Source organism: Dermochelys coriacea, chromosome 1 (assembly GCF_009764565.3).
Source record: "Dermochelys coriacea isolate rDerCor1 chromosome 1, rDerCor1.pri.v4, whole genome shotgun sequence".
NCBI lineage: Eukaryota > Metazoa > Chordata > Testudines > Dermochelyidae > Dermochelys > Dermochelys coriacea.
In genome coordinates this window covers 120,018,994-120,038,126 of record NC_050068.2, presented here as the reverse complement: position 1 = coordinate 120,038,126, position 19,133 = coordinate 120,018,994, and the positions used below count along the sequence as shown (strand labels likewise).

Genomic DNA, 19,133 nt, shown 5'->3' with positions numbered 1-19,133 from the left:
TCTTGCAAATTATAAGCACTTGCATAACTTTACACGCAAGTCCCACTAGAATAATTGGGATTGCTCACAGGCAGAAAATTGAATAGAAGTTTGCATGATTTGGGTTTCTTACGTGAAACTACTCGCTAAAGAAAAAAGAACAGGAGTACTTGTGGCACCTTAGAGAGTAACAAATTTTTTTGAGCATAAGCTTTCGTGAGCTACAGCCCACTTTATCGGATGCATGCAGGGGAAAATACAGTAGGATGATTTTATATACACAGAGCAGATAAAACAATGGGCGTTACCATGCACATTATAACGAGTGATCAGTTAAGGGGAGCTATTACCAGCAGGACAGCGGGTGGGTGGAAGCCATCAGGAACAGTATCCCCGATAATGTCACGGCAAACCTGTTGGCTGAACTTGTGACTTTGTCCTCACCCATAACTTTTTCACATTTGGGGACAATGTATACCTTCAAATCAGCGGCACTGCTATGGGTATCCGCATGGTCCCACAGTATGCCAACATTTTTATGACTGATTTAGAACAACGCTTCCTCAGCTCTCATCCCCTAACGCCCCTACTCTACTTGCACTACATTGATGACATCTTCATCATCTGGACCCATGGAAAAGAAGCCCTTGAGGAATTCCACCATGATTTCAACAATTTCCATCCCACCATCAACCTCAGCCTGGACCAGTCCACCCAGGAAATCCACTTCCTGGACACTATGGTGCTAATAAGTGATGGTTACATAAACACCACCCTATACCGGAAACCTACTGACCACTATACTTAATTACATGCTTCCAGCTTTCATCCAGATCACACCACACGATTCATTGTCTACAGCCAAGCTCTACGATACAACCGCATTTGCTCCAACCCGTCAGAGACACACCTACAAGTTCTCTATCAAGCATTCTTACAACTACAATACCCATCTGCTGAAGTGAAGAAACAGTTCGACAGAGCCAGAAGAATACCCAGAAGTCACCTACTACAGGACAGGCCCAACAAAGAAAATAACAGAACGCCACTAGCCATCACCTTCAGCCCCCAACTAAAATCTCTCCAATGCATCATCAAGGATCTACAACCTATCTTGAAGGATGACCCCATCACTCTCTCAGATCTTGGGAGACAGGCCAGTCCTTGCTTACAGACAGCCCCCCAACTTGAAGCAAATACTCACCAGCAACCACACAACAGAACCACTAACCCAGGAACCTATCCTTGCAACAAAGCCTGTTGCCAACTGTGTCCACATATCTATTCAGGGGACACCATTATAGGGCCTAATCACATCAGCCACGCTATCAGAGGCTTATTCACCTGCACATCTACCAATGTGATATATGCCATCATGTGCCAGCAATGCCCCTCTGCCATGTACATTGGTCAAACTGGACAGTCTCTACGAAAAAGAATAAATGGACACACATCAGATGTCAAGAATTATAACATACAAAAACCAGTCGGAGAACACTTTAATCTCTCTGGTTACTCGATTACAGATCTAAAAGTCGCAATATTACAACAAAAAAACTTCAGAAACAGACTCCAATGAGAGACTGCTGAATTGGAATTAATTTGCAAACTGGACTACCATTAAATTAGGCTTGAATAAAGACTGGGAATGGATGTGTGTCAAGGTTCCTTCCCCACTCTGAACTCTAGGGTACAAATGTGGGGAGCTGCATGAAAGACCCCCTAAGCTTATTCTTACCAGCTTAGGTTAAAAACTTCCCCAAGGTACAAACTTTGCCTTGTCCTTGAACTGTATGCTGCCACAACCAAGTGTTTTAAACAAAGAACAGGGAAAGAGCCCACTTGGAGACATCTTCCGCCAAAATATCTCCCAAGCCCTACACCCACTTTCCTGGGGAAGGCTTGATGAGAATCCTCACCAATTGGTACAGGTGAACACAGACCCAAACCCTTGGATCTTAAGAACAATGAAAAAGCAATCAGGTTCTTAAAAGAAGAATTTTAATTAAAGAAAAGGTAAAAGAATCACCTCTGTAAAATCAGGATGGTAAATGCTTTACAGGGTAAAGCAGATTCAAATTACAGGGTAATCAGATTCAAAACATAGAGAATCCCTCTAGGGATTACAAAATTACAAAAAGACACAAAAACAGGAATATGCATTCCATCCAACACCGCTTATTTTACCAGCTATTAAACAAAAGGAAATCTAACGCATTTCTAGCTACTTACTTACTTACTTATTAACTTAACAGGCGTTGTAAGGCTGCATTCCTGCTCTGGTCCCGGCAAAAGCATCACACAGACAGACCAACCCTTTGTTCCTCCCCACTCTAGATCTGAAAGTATCTTGTCCTCTCATTGGTCATTTTGGGTCAGGTGCCAGCTAGGTTACCATAGCTTCTTAACCCTTTACAGGTGAAAGGGTTTTACCTCTGACCAGGAGGGATTTTATACCACTGTATACAGAAAGATGGTTACCCTTCCCTTTATATTTATGACAATATGTCATTACACAAAGTAAAACTATTTCCACATGTTTGTTTTTTCCCCTTACTGTTCCTCACACGTTCTTTTAACTGCTGGAAATGGCCCACCTTGATTATCACTACAAAAGGTTCCCCCTTCTCTCCCCCCCCCCCCCGCTCTCCTGCTGGTAATAGCTCACCTTAACTGATCACTCTCGTTACAGTGTGCATGGTAACACCCGTTGTTTCTTGTTCTCTGTGTATGTAAAATTGCCCTATTGTATTTTCCACTGCATGCATCCGATGAAGTGGGCTGTAGCCCACAAAAGCTTATGCTCAAATAAATTTGTTAGTCTCTAAGGTGCCACAAGTACTCCTGTTCTTTTTGCAGATACAGACTAACACGGCTACTACTCTGATACTCTCTAAAGAGGAAATTAAAAAGTAGAAAAACATGAAATTAGCCAATTTAAAAGCACTTTTTTCATTATACTCGTGTAAAAAATTAAACTTCACAAGCCACTTTAGGAGTTAGTATGTGTGTTTAATCTTTGCCTTCACTGGTAAGTAAAGAAAAACATTGATGCAAATAAAATGCAGTATATTTTCAGAGCAGAGAATAAAGGAAAGTGACTCGTTGTTGGAACACAGACAACTTAACTTCTCTATGCATGTGTTCTCACTTAACTTTCTATGCATGTTTTCTCAACTGTAAAATGGAGTATAGTCATTCTTAACCACTTTTCTAAAGTGTTGAAATTTATGGATGAAAAACAATGTCTATTCTAAAAATATTAATAAAAAAGAAAGGGAAAAAGTTTCCTTAAAAATTACTGTTTTATTTAGCAAAGACTGCCAAAAGCATTGGAAATCGGTTGTACACAATAACTAAAACAAAATTTATTTTCCTCTACTGAAGTTTAAAAAAAAAATTAACTTATCCTAAACTACCTCATTGTATGGATGGCTTTTTTTTATATTTACAGAAATATCTTCTGAGGGCAAAAGTGTTTTAATATTCAGACATAGTTAATGTTGGAAGCAGTAATTGTATCTTCCTGGAAAAGAAAACAAATCTTCCACTGATGTGATTTCTGTAAACGTGACACCTTATGCTCTACAAATTCTGACGTACATAGATGTAGAAGGTGCCTGTTTCCTGAAGAGTAACACTGTAATTATCTGAAATCAGCAAAATATAATTCATCAAAATTGGAATAGATCCAGGGGTGAAAGTAAAATTGAAAATTTACTGGTACAGGAGCCCCCAGAAGGGGCGGGGCCTTGGGAAGAAGGGGCGGGGCTGAGGGGGTCAGCATCCCAGTCAGCCCTTACACAGCTGCCTGGCCTTGGGCTCCAGCAGCAATTTAAAGGGCCTGGGGCTCCGGCTGTTGCTACTGCAGCCGGAGCCCCAGTCCCTTTTAAATCGCTGGCTCCAGGCCAGCTGCTCCTTTTGCCCCCCCCCAACTCCATTGGCAGCCTGGGGGGGGGGCAAAGGCAGCAGCAACGATAAAGTGCTGCCGCAGCAGCGCTTTAAGCAGGGTCTTTGCCGCGGCTGCGCTTCTAATGTCGCTGCCCTTTTTGCACTCCCCTGTCAGTGACCTGGGAGGGCCGCCGACGGGGGGAGCAAAAGTGGCAGCACTTTAAAGTAGAGCGGCAGCCATTTCTTACCGGTACACCATACCGCTCCGTACCGCCTTACTTTCACCCCTGAGTAGATGCAACAGACTGTGCTCTAGTGCCTTTGCTGGTCCATCACACTATAGATTATAATTTCACATAACTAATGAAAGCTCTTTTAAATGTTTGTTTTTTGTCATAGGTGGTAGAAATGTATTCAAGTGGAGGTGATCTCCACCTAGAGCTTCCAACAGGTCAACAAGGGGGTACAAAAAAACTGTGGGTGAGTGGTAATGTGTTTTCTAACAGGTTCTATATTCATTTTGGTCTGGTGATTTTTGTTCTTGTTCAGCAGCCATTTAAAAAGTAGATAAGCATACAAATGACTTATTAAATTGAAGTCAGTGGGAGCTGGATCAGAGACTTATTTAATTACAGGTGTCTACTCACGTTGTATATTTTTCTGACATGGGAAAAATAGAAATATATACAGTGATTCATGTTGGGGTCATGATGCCACTTGAACATTGTCATGTATAGGATGTCAAATTATGCATATGACTGTTGCAGGGTAAAAGATTCCCAAACGAGAATTTAGAAATGTACATCCTTAGTTTATGCATCCATGGGTGAAGGGGTGTACTTTCACCATCCTAGTTCTGGGCTTGATTAGTTTCAAAAATGCCTTTTCAAGAGGTGTTCTCTACCTCCATTTTGAGATGAGTGGTGCCCTTTTGAAGGAGGGACTGACAAAGACTTTATTCAGACTTTTATCCTTCAGTAGGAAGTTCTATAAAGAAACCAAAATACATTTCAGCAGCTTAAAGCTATATCTTTAAGATACAAAATGCAACATTAGAAATGTATGATTGCAGTGCACAGAGTTTATGGTTATTAAACAATGTATAAATCACCTTAGAATTCTCTTTACTATGGCTGACAACCTTTATTATTAAAGGAGAAACTTTTCTTCATTGTCTGAGAGAAAAACCTGCATGTTGTGTTGAATAAAAGCATACACCTATATTTGGTTATGATGGAAATGTAAGTCTATTGTATGTTGCTTTCATATTAGACTCTGAATTCAAGTGATTATTTGTGCTATTAAAATTCTCCTCTTAAATATAAACTCCATCCAATGTGAATACAACAGAATTCCACAGTTATGCCTGTATCTTTTTCTGATAAGGGTTGAAAAATTCTTCTGGCCCCTTCCCAGAGTCCCGAGAAAAACTCTGTTGCACGGCAACCTAACAGAAGAGGGCTGAGAGTGACATCTTCCTAAAAGGCATCACTTTCAGTCCCCCAGTAGCATTGCTAGAGACCAGCATGTGACACGCTTTTCCTTGGGCCAAAAGTGCTGACGCAGAAATCTTAATGTATCTTTGTACTGTGTTGTCGGTAGATTGCTAGCTAGCCCTTCTTTTATTTTTTATAAATATGCCATTATAATCCACCCCAATATACTGTTAATTCTTTTTAGAGCATTGTCTACACATAAAAATGACACCAAATATACTGAATTTTTTTTAACAATGTAATGTTTGATGTTGCAGCCTTATTGGAGCTACTGTATTCTTATTTATGTCTGTGATTATTTCAAAAGGAAATTCCCCCCTATGAAACAAAGGGAGTGATGAGAGCCAGCTTTTCTTCAAGAGAAGCAGATAATCATACAGCCTTCATAAGAATAAAAACAAATGCCTCAGACAACACAAAATTTATCATTCTTCCTGTTGAAGTAGAGGTTACAACAGGTTTGTGGGAAAATGCAGTATTCAAAATATTCAGTTTATATTGCTATACTAGAATAAGAAAATATTAATGGTTTTCTTTTTCTTTTTTGTAAAGCTCCAGGAATCTATTCATCAACAGAAATGCTAGATTTTGGTACACTACGAACGCAAGGTAAATTGTACTTAAGGTTTCTCATTCTGGGTTTTAAAAATAAAATCCCCCCCCCCAAAAAAAAAAAGGATTGAAGACAATATACATAGAAAATTCCCAGTTCTGCATGGATGAAAATTATTTGTGGAGGAGAATGGTGAACCCTAAAGATCCTTCTGTGTCTGCTGAGCTTAATTTGTGCTTGTCTTCACAGGCGGGTTTTTTTAAAAATGTAATTAAAGGAAAACGACTTTTTAAATGCCATTTAAAACAGATTTTTTCCTCCTAATAATAAATAATCCAAAATGTCATAAAAATAAATACTTAACATGAGCTAAAATATAAAACTAAAACCAAAAAAAACCTTGGGTCTGATTTTCAAAGATGGATGGATGTGATTGCAGATGCCAAGCTCATGTGCAAAAATGTTATCAGTGCATGCAAATAACTTGTTAAATACGTGGCCATATGCAAATAATTTGTATGCACAATTATAATACTGATGGTATTGTCGACAAATTAGGCTGGCACAGTTACACACACTTAACTGAAAACTAGCTCCGTACAGTTTATTTCTTTAACTTTTGAGTGAGGTTTTTGTTTTTTAGGTGATTTAAGAGTTTTGCAACATTGTACACAAATGTTTGAAAACCTCTAACTTTTTTTCATTTGTGCACCCCAAAAAAATTTCAAAAGAACATGCAGACCCCTTTGGAAATCTTACACATAGTCTGTGGACCCCCAAGGGTCCGTGGACTACAGGTTTAAAAACTACTTTTCTAACTTCATTAAATTTGCTGTTCTGACTTAATCTTCATTCATTGAAATATTGGTCAATTACATGATTCTGAGGACTTGACACAAGTGTTTGTATAGAGATTAAATGTGAACAGAAAATCTGTTAGTCTTCAGTCTGTGCATCAGAGAAAACAATATATAGGCGTCAGTATTATGCAATGGTAATAACTTGCAACATTGGTTAAAAAAGATCATCTTTGGTGGATATGAAAAGTGGTGTGTTTTGTTTTTTGGGTTTTTTGTTTTTGTTTTTGTTTTTTTTTTTTTTAGAGTAAGTGAGATTGCTTCTGAAATCTTATGTTACTGAGTGATTCTTTCATCTTATATGAAATGATGTCGATGTAATCATTTTATCTGGTGAATATTGGTGTAGGAGAGCCGCAGTTGCTCATTGTAACATTATTAACCCGCTGAATTCTTTTTGATTTAGAAATCAGAATGACTGAAGTATACAAAATGTACTTAATACATAGAAACATAATTTTAAAAATGTAACATACTTTTATGAATAACAAGTTTCTGACTAATTGAACTGTTTTTAAAGTAAGTTTCATATTGAATAATGGTTGATTTGTGCAGAAATCTGGTTGGAACAGATTGCTTTTTGTATGATGGATTAAACAGTAGTATGACCTATAATTAATTTCTTCATTTTTAACAGATATGCCAAAAATTTTAAATCTACATTTATTAAATTCAGGAACAAAGGATGTACCAATTACAGTAAGTTTTATTTCCTTTTAATTTCACAAGTTATGAAAGGAAGAGGACTGTGTCCAAACTTTCGTTCATTGACATTGACATGATATAGTCCACTAAGTGGTGTTCAAGGTTGAAGTCTAGGAAACGTACTTTCTTTTCCCTGAACTGGTATCCCAAACTTCTAAACAGTCCATTGGTTCATTACCAAGATACAGCTTGACATCTTTCTGACATTGACTCTAGAAATTGCAACATGTTTCACTTAATTTCTTACGTTTTTACCTTCATTCTCAGTTCAAATTGCCTGCCTACCTTCTTAGTCGTATGAAAGCAGTACATCCTGAGGTTGCATATATAGTTCTTTGACTTCTTGAAGCTTCTCCTCTCACCAGTTAGCAAGCTGCAGTAGGTCTAGCAGGACGGATGATGAGTGGTTAACTCTGCCATACTCCTGTCCTCTCACCAGTCCCAGTGGAAGCCTCTTGAGCCCTGGGCCCTGTGGGCCCCCGTCACTCACACTCCATGAGGGAAAAGTAGGCATCAACAGAAGCCTACAGAAAGGTCCCAGCCCCTTGAAGCTTTTACACTTCTTAGTTTGCCAACAGCAGCCTCAGTATGAGGGGCAAGTCCCCAGGGCTTTCCATCTTCCTCCCCTCACAGTGTTGTGCTATCTGGAGTTTTGGAATTTATCTGCATTTGCTGTTTTGCCATTGATTGTTGGCCCTTTCTTCATCCTGCCCCTGTCCTACCACCACTACCCTTCTGTTGCCTAGTATCGTTCCCTGCCTTCTGTGCTTCTCACTTTCCTTCCCTCTCTCCCTCTGCTGTTTCGTACACCTCTCCCCAATCTTTTAACCCTACAATCATACCTCTTCCCACCACTTTTTCCATCCCCATTTGCACCCCCCCAGAGGGCCCCTATAAATAACAAATACAAGGTCTAATACCAAAGCTAAAAGCATAAATCCATCAAGATCTGCATATAATATTTTTTGCAATCACATTTTGTTCTCATAACTTTTATCATCACCTTCACCCCCTCTCTGCCTTCTTTTTCTTTTTCCCTTTTGAATTGTCCCTGTTTGTTTTTGTGGGGGCAGGAACTGTTACTTTTGTGGTCTGTAAAGTATCTAGCACACTTCATGAATGCAGTATACATTATTTTGCTAGTGCTACTGGTTGCTTGAATCTAAATATGGTACTGAGTCACTAACTTCTTCATGCATCTCCAGAAAAGGTCCATCTATTCGTTGAGGTTGTGGTATCTGCATAAGTGTAGCTTTATATCTTGTTCTTGAGCATTAGGAAACTATTTGATTATTTGAATGTCAAAACCTTGCTAAAAACTTGTCATTGGTTATTTTTTGCCTGTTTATGTTCTAAAATGAACACTTAACAGTTCTGTAGCTTGATAAATTTCTTTATTAAACCCAATTGGTTGCTAGAACAGAACTTTGCTCCAATTGGCACAGCAGATACTAGTACAGACATGCTGCTTTCCCTGCATAAATACTTGGAAAGTTATGCTGTTTAATAGGGGGAGTTTCATGCATGTGGGGAGAGCAGCATACGGAAGCTGAGATCCATCATAGGAATATGAGAACACAATATACTACCAAGGTATATAACCCTTATCACTTGCCCAGTGCTTCATTGAGAAATAACTATTTTTCTCCTTTCCAGTCTTTATGAGAAGTAGTTTGATTCATCTATAGATATTTTTGGTTTTTGTTTGTGTATGTTTATTATTTGGGGCGGGGGGTTAGAGAGGGTTAAAATTGAGGGGAAGCTAAGTTAAAGAAATGTTTTCTTAAAAGTTAGCCATTCTGGGCATTATGTGGTAAGATTTCAGTTTCTGTGAAAGTTGGCAAGTTTATGTCCACCTCTAGGTTGAGGATTCAGTCCAGGGTTTAGCTATCTGTTTTTGAGTCTAAGATTAACGGAAAGTAGGGGGAAGAAGAGAAGAAGGAATCTTCCAGTTCTTTCACCATAACTATACTATGGCTTCATTGTTCACAGTCCCAAGAAGATATGGGAAGTATAAGTTTTCAAATATGTTGTTACCTATGGATTGGGCACATAAAAAAAAGTGAGTGTCATTTAGTTAAGCTGGATCGGTAAATTGGAACATCAGCATGGAAGTCTGAGTGCAGTAGTCTATGGCAGATCCAAATGTTGGTGTAGTATGGCTACTTTAAACTTCCCCTTTTTTCCTTGCTTGGTGATATGGCAGTTGCTGGTTTACATAGGCAGGCTGGGCTGATGGCCCAGCATTCATTCTTGGTGAGAGGTCTTCAGCTTTGGTATGTCATTCCTGTGCCCTCCAGTTTGGGTGTAGATTGGTGACTTTCTAGGAACACTATAAGAAACTTGTTTTCTAAGGTGGTATTTGGATGAGAGTTTTATTTTGGGGGGAAATGAGATTTTGTTTTAGATTTAAGAAGGACTTTGAGGTGGTTGGTTGTTCCTTAATCTCTCTAATTTGACTTAATTTGCTTTTAAATGTTTTAATCCATGTGGAGAATTTGAAAACAATTAAGGAATTTTGGACAGCAACAGAACTTAGTAATACAAAGATTAATTCCTTTCAATGAGTTTTAGCCATGAGGTAAGCATTTTGAGGAGGGGACCTACAGAACTTTGGTGCACCTCTGATGTTGAGTACATGTATTTCTAAAATTTCCTACTTTCCTGACAGAACTACATAAAGAATCTTGTATACAGAATGAACTGTCCTTTTAAATATTTCCAAACTTTAATTGCTGGATATAACTTTTTATAATTTCTAGCTTTTGCTATTAAGGAACAGATAAGTTATTGTGCCTCATTCAGTTGAATGTGCAAGAGCCATTAAAGACTGTTATCCTTTGATTTGGGGGAGGTACAAATGGCCATAAAATGTGAGTTCTCTGCTTGTTTACAGCAACTTTAAAGGTTTTTTATTTTGCAACACACACAGTCCTCTCCAGGGGGCTGGTAATATATGTGATTCATGAATAGATCCATCCAGGTCATCTATACTACACAAGAGCAGATTTGATGATAAAACCCAGTACCTCTTAATCCAAGGACACAAATCTCTTCCACTTAACTGAAAGAGACTGTTTGTTAGCTGTACAGTAGAACCTCAGAGAACCCCTGCGGGATGAAGGTTGGTCATAACTCGGAACAAAACATTATGGTTCTTTCAAAAGCTTACATCTGAACATTGACTTAATACAGCTTTGAAACTTTACTATCTAGAAGAGAAATGCTGCTTTCCCTTAATTTTTTTAGTAGTTTACATTTAAACACAGTTCTGTACTGTTTGTTTTTGATTTTTGCTTTTGGGTTTTTATCTCTGCTGCTGCCCGATTCCATACTTCCGGCTCCAAATGAGGTGTGTGATTGACTGGTCAGTTTGTAACTCTGAGGTTCTACTGAAGTAGTGCTGGGCTTGTTGCATCTGCAAGCCAACCACTCAAGGGCATCGGATATGGTTTGGACAGATCTGATATCTCATCTAGCAGAAGGCAGTAATATAGGATTTAGATTTTAGGAATTGGCTTCTTTAAATGAAGAAAATCCCAGCAATTTTTATTAAATAAAATAGTACTGATATATTCAAGATCCTGAACTACTCTGTTGTATGTCCACTGGGACCTCTGCAAATGAGCTGTGGCTAATCACACTGACAGAATGACTTCCTAACCATGTTCCTCTTTAATACCATTTCCACCCACTTTAGAACATTAAAATGCTGTTGGAATCCGAAAAGTGACCCTGTAAAATTGTAGAATTCCAAATTTTCTCAGTATTCAAGTAACATTTTTTTTTTTTTGTAACTGCCAGCTCTGCAAATTCAGCCTACACTCTGGATCAAGCTGGGGTCATTTCCTTGTGAATCATCAAATGGCACAACCTTTATTGATGAACTTTAAATACTTAACAGTTCCGTTGATGTATGAACCAGAAAATCTAGTTTTGTTTGTAGGTATATTAACTCTGCAGCATTAGCACCAGTAAAAAGTAGTAAAATCTTGATTATAAAAGTAAGATAAAACTCACTCCCTGTGTATTGTATCATTTTTTACGTAGTCACTTTTCTCCCACACTTGAATTCACCTAATATTGTTAGTGGAAAGTTCTGTATTGCCCACTTCACTGGATGTTAAATTGACTAATTCAGAGTCCTTTGACAAATTCCCAAGCCTCTTAATCTTACAATGCTGTCTTCATTGTAGTGAATATAAAACTAAAAAAGTTGCAAATGCTGTGCACCTGATCATTTGGAAAAATACAAAAAGCTGTGCACTGTTTTGGTGGTGGTTGTAAATTTTCAGCAAATTAACTGTTTAATATTTTGGCTTCTATTTGCAGAGTGTTAGACCCACACCACAAAATGAAGCTATAACAGTACACTTTAAGCCAGTTACATTAAAAGCTTCTGAAAGTAAATATACCAAAGTTGCAAGCATTAGTTTTGATGGTAAGTATTTTTTCTTTCTTTAGAAATATTTTAAAATTTCTTCAAAGTGCTACTGAAATCTCATGACAATTTGAAAAATACTTCTTCAGGAAAATATCTGTTCTGTGTCATATTTCTAGGGAAAATTAGTAATTCCTTCTCATGTCAGACTTTTGTTGATTCATGTGACCATCAAAACTGATTTATTTGGAAATAATTATGGCATGTAAAACTGTAAACTACTCGTTTTAGTTGGTTAGTAGCAGGAATAGATGAATTCTAAAGTACTCCATCTTCTAAACATTAAAAATAGTGGAATAGCAAAATTACTTGGATGCATAACAGAATTGTTTGTAGAATATATCAGTTTTTAGTTGACTGTTTTACCTTTAATAAACAGGAATTGTTGATGGTAAAAATTAGGTATCTATGAATTTCAGGAAAGCAGATACTTTCCTTATACTTTAGTAATAGAAATTTGGACAGCATGTATCATTGCTTAGATCTACAACATCAGATCAGAAAATTTTCAATTTGGGGCAATCCCAGAAGATATGAAAATAATTCCATATACCATGGAATCTTCTCCAGCACTCTGCTGTGAATTTTAAGTCTATTTTGTTTTGAAATAGACTTGTTTGGTGTGCAAAATAGAACTTCCACTGATATCCTTTCCATCAAGGAGAGCACATACTGCTCACACTGGCTATCATTTGTATCCCACCAGTCCATTGGAGAGACTTGGTGGTTCATTTCCTTTTCCAACCAAACCTAGTGATCAATATGGCCCTGCAATTTTATAGGAAAAAGTGCATAAAACATACCTGTTTTCTACCAAAGTTTTTATTGAGTTGTCAGAATAAGTGTTCGAGGCATCCACAAGTTATTACAGTAAAAATATTACAGGGTTTAGTATGTCTCACAGGCTGAAATGACTCAAAATTGAGGTTTGTGTTCAGATATCATTCATTTTGACATGAACCAAGACACAATGTTGGGAGACTGCCCAAGTAAATTATAATCATTGCAACTTTTAAGAGCCTAATACTAAAATTTTGTAAGAAGAGAGTTAAAGAAGAAGTTAGGAGACATATTCTAGACTTGCTGAACGTCCCCAGCTCGAGGCAAGGATTTGTCCAGATTTAGAAATTTGAAGAAAAATCATATAATGAAGACAAATAGATATAAAATGAGTGTGGCAGGGCACTTAAAATTGCTTAGTGTGAAGTTGCAGACTCAGCTGGGTACAACATTCTGTCTAATAGACCATTTGCAGCATTTCAGTGGTTGGCTGATGGGTTGGCTTAACGAAGAGGACCTGTTTTGAACATTTTTCAGATTTTACTGCCCTAATATATGAAAATGGTAGGTGTTTGTGGCTTCCACCAGCCAATATTCATGACTTAATTAACTGCTTTCTTGTGGTGTTTCTACAAGCATGATGTTCTGCTTGCTCTGAGACCTTCGGAACAACCCCTGAAGGCTTCTATCTTGTTTCAGCTTGTACTTCTGAGTCCTTGCAAGCACTGTGGTTTTACTTATTTCTATAATCTTCCAGGTTAAAACATCCAGGTTTTTTTTTCTTTCCTTATTTAATAATATTGGATCCCTGTGACTTTTATTTGAGGTTTATTCCATGCCACTCCCTGAAACTTTCCTCCCCCACCACAACCTTACCTCACAAATAGCTTTCTAGAGTAACTTGTTGGCTAATTCTTTGTCTACTTCAACAAGGCTCAAACTGGGACATAATTATGTTGTACTCTGCTCCAAATAATTACTGGTCTGAGAGTTTGGACTGAGTATTTTTTTTTTTAAATCACTGCCAAACATCCAAAAATATTCAGTCTTAAGCAGTTCTCCACCTCCACCATATGCAGCCTATTGATACTAGTAAATGTCTTTTAATAGAAAGTATCTCATCTGGTAAAAAACAGGTAATCTTTAAGCAGTCCTTTAGAATAAGGAATGTGAAGATAGAGGTCACATGGTTTTTAAACAATTTCCCTGGTCTATTGGTGATTAAGGTACCCATCATCTTATGCATATAGAGAAAAAAATTACAGCTTTGGTGTTTTATGTATAATTCAGTTAGGTAAGAAAAATGATCCCACTACTGGTTTGCAGCAGTTAACAGGTTAACTGGTTTGCAGCAGTTTAATAGCAGCTTTAATTAACGATCAAATTTTAAGAGTGAAGAATAGCTATTGATTTACTACTTTATGTAAATAAAGTGATCACAGAACTTATTTTATTCTTTGTCATACATGTGCAGCCTCAAAAGCAAAAAGACCTTCTCAATCTTCTGGAAAAATAACTGTTAAAGCAAAAGAAAAGAGTTATTCAAAACTTGAAATTCCATATCAAGCAGAAATATTAGATGGGTAAGTTTGTATAAACTGAGTGCTGATTAAAAGTTAAACAATGAGAATCAGCTGCTTTTCTGTCTTTTATTATGTTTTGTGGAATAAGGTTATTGCTCGTGTACTCCTAACTATGGAGTTCCACAGCTGCTGGTTCTAATTTTTTGCTTTCTTGGGGTAGTAGATGAGCTAGTGTTACTCAGTAACACACAAACTAATTTCAAGATTTGGACTCTCGGGCTTTCATGAGTCTTTTACCTAAGTGGCTTATGACTATGTATTTCATATTTTCAGAATACAAACTTGTATCACTTGCTCTTCTTTTCTAAAACATTGGAACAATCACTATTTTGTGCTTGGATTGCCCTGCCACTAGCTTGAAGCAAGGGTATAGAGTATACAGTGGGAGAGCCATCCCTTTTGTGTGAATTGACTGCTTTTAGTCTTTGGAGGTAAAGAGCACAGGAGATTATTTTTGAGGAAAATCTTAAATTTTGAATATATTTTTCTTTTTAAATAGATATTTAGGATTTGATCATGCTGCCACGTTGTTTCACATCCGGGACAGTCCTGCTGACTCTGTGGAAAGGCCAATCTATCTTACAAATACATTCAGTTTTTCAGTCCTCATTCATGATGTTGTGTTACCAGAAGAAATAAAAACAATGTTTAAAGTAAGCCCAATTCCAATGAAAGTTTTACCTAATATTAAATATTTAATGAACTGTACTATATTAAATTTTAACATTGGTCTTATTTCTTCACTAATTTAGGTCCAGAACTTCAGCAAACCAGTCTTGATTCCACCTAATGAATCCATATATATGTTCACACTTTATTTTATGCCTTCCTCATCATCTGTTCATATAGATAACAATATTTTACTTATCACCAACGCTTCTAAATTTCAACTGCCTGTGCGGGCATACACAGGTTTTTTAGATGTAAGTATGTATTTTTCCTTGAAATTTCACGCTAGATCAAAGAATGCTAATTTGATTTCCTTGGTCTTTCTCCATGGTAGCTGTTCAATTCCTTTGTGATTTAAAACAAAAAAGTAAACTAAATTTTGCTGCCCCTTTCCCCGTGAGGTTCTCAACAAACTAAATAATTTGTCAGGGATTGGGTTAATGTGGTGAGGTTTTTTCCCCTGTTTTTTTCCATACTTTGTCTGTTATGTGGTTTGTTTGCCTTATTCTATACATGAACTAAAGTCCCAGATTTTTAATGCTTTCACTTATTAATGCATTTCCTAGTGAACTCTGATTTTGAATGTACTGTGTATTTTTACGTACAGCTATAATACCTTTCTTCATCTCTCTAGTATTTTGTATTACCCCCCAAACTCGAGGAGCGTTTCATAGATTTTGGGATACTGAGTGCAACAGAAACTACTAGCATTTTATTTGTAATCATCAACAGTAATCCCATTGAGGTGAGAATCAACATATTTTAAATTCCTGTTTGTTGTAGTACATTTTTGCATCTATGTCATTGCTGAGATTGTCATCTTTGTCTTTTTTTTAAGCTGGCTATAAAAAGCTGGCATGTTATAGGGGATGGCTTGACAATAGAACTCCTGGTTACTGAAAAAGGCAATAGAACCACAATCATTGCAAACCTTTCGGAATTAGAAAATGCAAGCGTATCTGATCAATCTTCAGTAAGTAAACTCTTCTTCTTGAGTCCTTAATTAAAAGCTTCATGTAGCACATTGATAAGTGAAGATAAATAATGTAGCAATGAATGACGTAAGTATAACTTTCTGTCATGAAGATATTCGCAGGATAATGAACAAGGTAGTATGTTTTGAATAGAAGGTAAAATAAATTTGTTCATATGTGGGATAATTGTAGCCTAAGGGTACACTTGATGGATTGGTGAGTTTCTAAAATAAAATGTTCAGAAAGCTAAATCTTAGTATACTCGCTTCCTGGGTCATTGCATATTAGTCATTTCCCTGGTCACTTTATAGAGCTGAATGAGCTTTGTGAACTAGCCATTCATAACAGCTTCTCAGGAAGTGAGTGATTCAAGCAAATAGAAGCAGGTTACACTCTTTCCTCAGCTGCTCTTATGAAATATAAGTGATACATGTGGAGATACAAAGATGGGCTCAACCTGTGAGTTTCGTTGTTTACAGAATGTGCCCTCTGCAACCTTAGTGGGTCTTTGTCCAGCTAGCTGGAAGAAAAGGGGCATTGCCCCTTTATGGGCTCCCTTGCAGTAGGTGGAGAGAGGGGAATAAAGTCATGGCCTAATTAAACCAAATCCATGGTTTCCTGTCTGTCTTCTGGTGTGGATGAACAATGGACAAAGTTATTTTTTATAATGTTTTTATTTTATTTGTATAGGCAGCTTTCAGGTGCTGTTCATAGTATTAAATCATAATACCATTGTTAACATTAATACATGGCAGCCACAAATCCCAAGCTTGGTTCTGCTATTCTTACCATAGTTAAATAACTCACTTTGCTCTCTGTCATGATATATTGTGTTCTGTTTTGGACAATTATGTCTTATAAAGGGAAACTTTAAAAATATTAATCAAGGTAACACTGTAAATGTTCATCGTGGTTTGCAAGCAAGTTTAAAAAAAACCCCCCGGGCTGAGGAATTTACAGTCTAATTTAGTCAGAATATTGATTAAGTTGAAAGAAAAATTGTTTTGCAGCTAATGTATGTAATTTAAACAGATTCTATATTGGTATATAGAATTTGCAGTTTATTAGGTATGTTTCCTACTATCATTTCTGTTTATATTGGAAGAATGTGACATAAAACATAAATGATTCATTATATATTTCTACCACTTACAGGTAATACTATCATCTGGTTATTATGCTGTGTTTCGAGTAAAACTAATAGCAAAAGAACTTGAAGGAATTCATGATGGAGCCATACAAATAACAACAGATTATGAGGTATACTTATTGCCTACCTAAATGACAGTGGCGCTGCCATAGATGAGATGAGTTAATCTTTATATTTTGGCGATTGTGTAAAAGACATTTTATCCTATTGTGGACTGGTACTTTGTGCTATACTTGAAGATTTTTTAACTGACTGAGATATTAACTCTGAAAAGCAGTTGCTACATTGGTGCAATAGTTGCTTGCTGTAACTGATGATGTAAACCACATCTGTAATCAAGTATGAAGTCATAACAATTCCATTAATGACATGTCTGGATCCCGGTGGATAGAATACTGTATTAAGTATATGTTGCAATAAAATATAGTGGTACTGTATTTGCTCTGAAGGGATTTGAAAAAAGGCAAGTTTCACTCAGCTTTCCACTTTGCTTTTGGAATCTCTGTTTCAGTCTATTATGTGATGCTTCAAGATGAGTCCAAGTGCATTGAGGGTCGATGCATCCTCAAAGCACCATGGCATGGATCTTTTGACGTGATAAATCGTGATGACGCTCTTAGTGCATCATGTCCATCATTTGTGTGAAAGCATAATAGCTCAGTTTTTTCTCAAAGCTCAATGTAGCACCTCCTTTTGAGACTTTTAGAATGTGTTATCTGCCCACAATATGGAGTCGTACTGTTGGAGAGTAGTAATAAGTTACTGAACTTGACCTCTTTGGTCTTCAGTGCTAATATCCACAAAACAAGATATATTCTAATCTCTACAATAAGAGCAGTAAACTTGAAGCATATAATGGGATCACTTTCATTTTTAGAATATTTGGCTGTAACTTCCAGTGTCTTTAAGTGTGTTTTGATATAGCGTATTATAAACTGTATTGTGAACATTGTGTGTGTTTTTTGTGGATTTATGGAGTCAGGAAGTGTTGTAGCTTATTCTGGATGCAGCTACAGAAAAAAGGGGATATTTTAAGTCTTCCAGTATTCTGTATTTGTCAGAAATAGTATTGGCATTTGTTTGCATATGCACAGATGCATACATATTTGACCCTCTGGGCAGCTGTAAAATCTGAAGCTGTTTGTTTTTTCCTGTGTGTGCACACGTTACAGTCTTGTTCTGATTGTGAGGACTTCGTTGGACTGATATCTGTTCATCTTTAATATTACTTATATATATTCTGATCCCTAAAACAGATCTTTGTGTCTACAGCTTAACACTACCATGATTTTATAGTGCTTCTAGAGCAGTTTAATATCTCCTGTGTAAACACAAGTGCAGAATTTTTAAGAAAATGTCGTATTTTCCAAGGAAAAACAAAAATGCCCATTGGGAAGTTTGTAACTTGCTTGTATGTTTTGTTCTACCTTGTACTAAGTTGCATATAAATTGGTAGAATGCGTGCAATTAAGGGAAAATGGGCTTCTTAATTTTTTTCCTGGTAAACATTTGACTTGAGGAATTTTCTTTTAGAAAATTGGCTGAGGAATCAAAATATTGGGCTGGAGACTTTAAAATAATCATCCTTGCATTAAACTTTACACGCTTGGTTGTCATATTATAATGCCAAGTCTGTTGGCTTGATTATATGTAAATCTGAAACATAAATAATAGAACTTTAGATTTTTAAGAAAATGTGTTGGTGTAACTAGAAACAGAAATGAAAGGATGAGTAGACAGACATATATAGATTCCACTTGGGGAAGATATATTACTAAACTTCTCTTGTTCTTTCAGATTTTGACTATTCCTGTGAAGGCTGTAATTGCTGTGGGTTCACTGACTTGCTCCCCTAAACACATTCACCTTCCGCCTTCCTTTCCAGTAAGATATTTTGTTCACAATATTTTTTTTTTCTTCAAATCCTTTTCAGGAGCAACTTCCTTTATGATTTGCTTTGACTTGTGAGTTGCTATGCTGGAGGGAACAGTGGCGATTATTCTTTAACTCTCATTAGCCAGCAGTATAGAAGCTCTCATCACCCCGATGCTAGGC

At 37.0% G+C, this 19,133-nt stretch overlaps 1 protein-coding gene across 4 annotated transcripts in view; it reads left to right on the top strand.

Annotated features, from left to right (window-relative positions):
- The window catches only part of TMEM131 (transmembrane protein 131), a 185,955-nt gene that overhangs the window by 117,117 nt on the left and 49,705 nt on the right, over nt 1-19,133 (top strand). For all 4 annotated transcript variants that reach the window (XM_043490813.1, XM_043490874.1, XM_043490845.1 and 1 more), the window contains exons 8-19: nt 4,270-4,350; nt 5,674-5,824; nt 5,919-5,975; nt 7,414-7,475; nt 11,814-11,922; nt 14,177-14,285; nt 14,785-14,938; nt 15,038-15,208; nt 15,589-15,699; nt 15,793-15,927; nt 17,084-17,188; nt 18,876-18,962. In XM_043490813.1, coding sequence (XP_043346748.1) covers nt 4,270-4,350; nt 5,674-5,824; nt 5,919-5,975; nt 7,414-7,475; nt 11,814-11,922; nt 14,177-14,285; nt 14,785-14,938; nt 15,038-15,208; nt 15,589-15,699; nt 15,793-15,927; nt 17,084-17,188; nt 18,876-18,962 — 1,332 coding nt within the window. The remainder of the gene's footprint in view (nt 1-4,269; nt 4,351-5,673; nt 5,825-5,918; nt 5,976-7,413; nt 7,476-11,813; nt 11,923-14,176; nt 14,286-14,784; nt 14,939-15,037; nt 15,209-15,588; nt 15,700-15,792; nt 15,928-17,083; nt 17,189-18,875; nt 18,963-19,133) is intronic.